General features: G+C 48.0%; 1 protein-coding gene across 2 annotated transcripts in view; it reads left to right on the forward strand.

Moving 5' to 3' along the window:
* The window catches only part of ABLIM1 (actin binding LIM protein 1), a 264382-nt gene extending 260551 nt beyond the window's left edge, over positions 1-3831 (forward strand). For both annotated transcript variants that reach the window (XM_006879917.1, XM_006879918.1), the window contains 3 exons: positions 399-473; positions 2117-2197; positions 3718-3831. In XM_006879917.1, coding sequence (XP_006879979.1) covers positions 399-473; positions 2117-2197; positions 3718-3831 — 270 coding nt within the window. The remainder of the gene's footprint in view (positions 1-398; positions 474-2116; positions 2198-3717) is intronic.
* Positions 3832-4222: the final 391 nt, after the last annotated feature.

A 4222-nucleotide genomic window follows, 5' to 3' on the forward strand; every position in this document is an offset into this window, starting at 1 on the left:
AATGTTTGGGAAAGCAATAATAAATACTACAACAGGGATTCCTACTATTGTAGGAGTGATAAATGAGGTAAATAGATTTTCGTTCATTTTATTTCACATGAGTTTTGGGTGGTAGTGGTTTTGGAGGTTTTAGGGGAGGGGTCATAAGGATAATTAAATTTTGTTAGGGTTGTTTGGAATATCATTTTAAAAATCACTTGGGAATCAAGCTGGCACATCTCTGTTATGGTGGTGGTAGTGGTGGTGGTGGTGGCGGTGGCGGTGGCAGTGGGTGGTGGTCATGGTGGTGGTGGTGGTGGTGGTGAGGATTGAGACCCAGATGGGCCCTTGGGAGCCCAGTCTTTGTCTCCACTCCCCGTGCTGCCCTGAGCTGCTCCCGACCGGGGTTTCTGTTGCAGACGCTGCAGGACGGCCATATGTCTGGAATGCGGATGGACCGGGGAGTATCTATGCCCAACATGTTGGAACCAAAGGCAAGTGCAGATCCCCTCCTTCTCCTCCTGCAGGCAGGATAGGCTGGGGCAGAGCCTTACACGTTTCTGCCTTTTCCAATCTTTTCACCATCTCTGAGGCTTGTGCCCACTCTGTTCTGGGCTGGTGCATTCAGGCAAGACCGTGCACAAGGAATCTTTCCATGCCACCCGTGTCTCCACACTAGTTTGGTGTGTCATCCCCTAACTGTGAGATCTATGCGGTGGGGGGAACAGTGACCTCCTGTCCCTGTGACCTGGACATTGACTGATCAATGCAGAGGTCTTGTTAGAGGCAAGGAGCTGCAGCCTGCTCTCACATATTTCGGGCATGTTCTCAGGAGCCAGTCCTTGGAAAGGACATCAGGTTTGGGAAAGTAGATGGTCATCAAAGGAGAGGAAGCCCCTCAGTGAATGGACTGACATAGGGCCTGCAGCAGTGGGCACAGCAGAGATTGTGAGGATGGCGCAGGACTGGGCAGATTTATAACCTCTGGTACGTCATAGGGCCGGTGCAAATGAGGATCAACTTGATGGCACCTAATCACACCAGCCGTGAGCATTGTAAGGTGCGCCCAGTGCAGGAGCAGAGTGCTCCGCATAGGTGACCGAGTTGTCCCGATTCTCCCAGGATTTTATGGTTTTAGCCCTGAACACTGTGCATCCTAGGAACCTTCTCCCGAGCAGACCTCAGTTCCAGAAACATCCCGTATGTCCAGAGGTGTCGACCGGCTTGTGTACCCTTGTGACCAGGCTCATTTCAGTATGTCAGCTCAAGGACACTGCTCTCTGGCTCTGAGAGTCATGACCCAGCCACGGGCCGAGATGATTAAACCCTGAAAAAGTGATCTTACTCTCTAGTATCTGAGCTGTCTAGCTGCATCGTGTGAAAAAAATGGTACCCATAATTTTACTTCGCTCTCTTGCTTTTTTTCTCTGTACATGTGGTGAAATAGCTAACAAACCATTTGCCATTTTAATCATGGTTTTGTGGTGTTAACTATGTACAGAGAAAATAAAACATTGATCCTTTCAATATTTTCACATGTACCATTCTATGACACCGATTATGTTCACGCTTATGGCATTGTCTGATCACCAGCGCGATTCATTCCCAATCTTTTTCATCAATGTTAGCAGAACTTCTATAGCCTTTAAAACAACCAGCCCTCTCCTCTGCTTACTCATTCCCAACAACCACTGACACACTTGATCTCAGCGCATTGGGCTAGACGACCTGTTTCCATTGGAGGGATGATGCCACATGTCTTTATATGGCTGACTCCTTTCACTCAGCATAACATTCCCAAAGGTTCATCTATGTAGCGTGTACTTCATTTCTCTGGTGGATAATCCGTTCACTTGGAGTTTTCTCATCACTCCTGTGCATAGTACGTTTGTATTGTTTGGGTCCAGCAAACTTTCTAATGGGACAGTGCTGCGTGAGACCCTTGTGTAGGGAGCCAGAAATGTCCAAGAACGTCCACCAGGGAACTTGATCTGATATTGACGAACACCCATCACTCTGAGGTTCTAGTCAGGATCTCTCCCTCCCGGTAGAACCAGCTTCGAAATGGATTTAATCCTTGTTCACAAAATAGATAGGACTATTCTAGAAGAGGTGTTTTTGTTTTGTTTTTTATCAGATATTTCCATACGAAATGCTCATGGTGACCAACAGAGGGCGCAACAAAATCCTAAGAGATGTGGACAGAACCAGGCTGGAGGTAAAAAAACCAAACCCCACAACACACAGAATAGTCCACTCCCACTTGCAGTTTCCTGTCCTTTCTCACCAGTTTTCCCTCCAACATGTTTCATTTCTTTAGTGAAAGCAAACATGAAATGAAATAAGAAAGGAGCAACCTGATATTTTAGGGAGAACTAAGAACTGTGGCAGGAAAGCCATACTACATTTAAGAGGCCAGTTTTGACTGTACCTGGTAAATCACAGAACCGCCCAAGATCCACCTTATCTCTTTAGCCACTTTCTCTGGAAGCCTGATGCTGTCCCGAGTGTGGCCTGTGGGAGGGAGGTGAGTGTCCTCTGCAGAAGTCCCCAGATCCCCCCTGTCCGGAGGGAGGTTTACACATGAGAAGTATCTCTCTTGGCTGTTTCCGCATTCCTTGTGAAGGGTTATTTGGGTCCTCGTACCCAAGATCCCCTTAGACATGGAAGACTGATCTTTATTTTTTTCCATCCGAATGATTTTAATTGAAAACTCTGGTTGCCAGCCTCTTAAAAAAACTTACTTTTCTCTGGCAAAGGCAGCACCTTTTGCAGAAGAGGTTAGCCTGTCCAGAGAACAAAGACTCCTGTATCTCGAGGGAGCTCTCCTGGGAGAATGGACGGTGGTCTTCCCAGTGAACCCTGGTGCCCACCTGAGCTGTTACTGCTGAGCCAGGAGAGAGCCGGGGACTCCCAGAGGACTCCCCAAAAGCTCTCTTGTTGCTACTGTGCATTTTTCTTGTATCTTCTCACCATCCCAGGATCCTGAAGTGGCGTCACCTCCAGCATAACAAATCACTTCCCATACCCCTCATTCTGAGTCCTGGTAGTAATATAGATTAACCAGCGGGCGGTCAGCTAACAGATCAGTGTTCTGAACCTACCACCTACTATAAGGGACATATAAGATATGGCTGTCCTCTTCCGTAAAAATGTGCCCCCTCAGGAGCCCCACACTTCTGCTCTGCTCTATGTCCTTATGAGTTGAAATCAGTCAAACATCAGTCGATTTGGGGTATACTCAGATGGTAAGAGATGGCTTGTTCTCAGCTGCCATCTGCCACGTTGGGGGTTGGAACCCATGCAGTGAAGCTGGCAAAGATCTGACAATTCAGAATTACATTTTTCTGTAAAAATTACAACCCAGAAAACCCTTTGAAGTTCAGCTTTACTCAAGCACGTGGTGTTGCTGTGTATCAGAATCAGCTCACTGACAATGGGCACCATTTTTCCGTTGTTGTTTTATATCTATAAAAATCCCACTGTTCAATGGGGTTACAGTAATTATTACGCCTCGGCAGGCTCTGTTACCTGGTGGGAGGACACCCCACCTGGCCTGCGCAGGACTGGAGGTAAACGCCTCTCCTCTAGCACCCCTTTCCCCTTGCACTTGGAAATGATACTTTGTGAACTGGAGAAGAACTTCCAGAGGCGCATGCGCGCGCGCGCGCACACACACACACACACACACACACACACACATCTGAACTGACCCCTGATCTCTTCCTCCCTTCACAGCGTCACCTGGCCCCAGAAGTGTTTCAGGAAATCTTCGGAATGTCCATACAGGAGTTTGACAGGTTACCTCTCTGGAGACGCAACGACATGAAGAAGAAAGCAAAACTCTTCTAAGTCCCATGTGGAGGCGGCAGTTAGGAAAAGGTGGGACCGTGGCAGGGATGCATAACAGGATTGTCATGCAAGACCCCCAAACCCAATTGGAGAATTTGCAAACAACTGTTCCTTCCCAACAAACACAAAGGGGGAACATCTGATCAGAACACCCATGAGCCAACCCTTGGGCCAACCAACAGCAACACTTGCCAAGAAACAACAGGGATCGGCTTGTCTGTGTTCTCAAACTCAGCAGGAAGTGTTCACGTGTGACACTTTCACCTGACCTTCCGTACAACAGGAGCCACAGTCCTTCATTTTTCCGTGACTGTCGTCCAAACGTAGTGCCGACTGTAGGGACAAGAGCCAGCAAGTGCCCTTAGAATGCCGCTTGGAAGAACACAAACAC

This window comes from Elephantulus edwardii, unplaced genomic scaffold, assembly GCF_000299155.1.
Source record: "Elephantulus edwardii isolate Elephantulus edwardi_28Jun2011 unplaced genomic scaffold, EleEdw1.0 scaffold00006, whole genome shotgun sequence".
Classification (NCBI taxonomy): domain Eukaryota; kingdom Metazoa; phylum Chordata; class Mammalia; order Macroscelidea; family Macroscelididae; genus Elephantulus; species Elephantulus edwardii.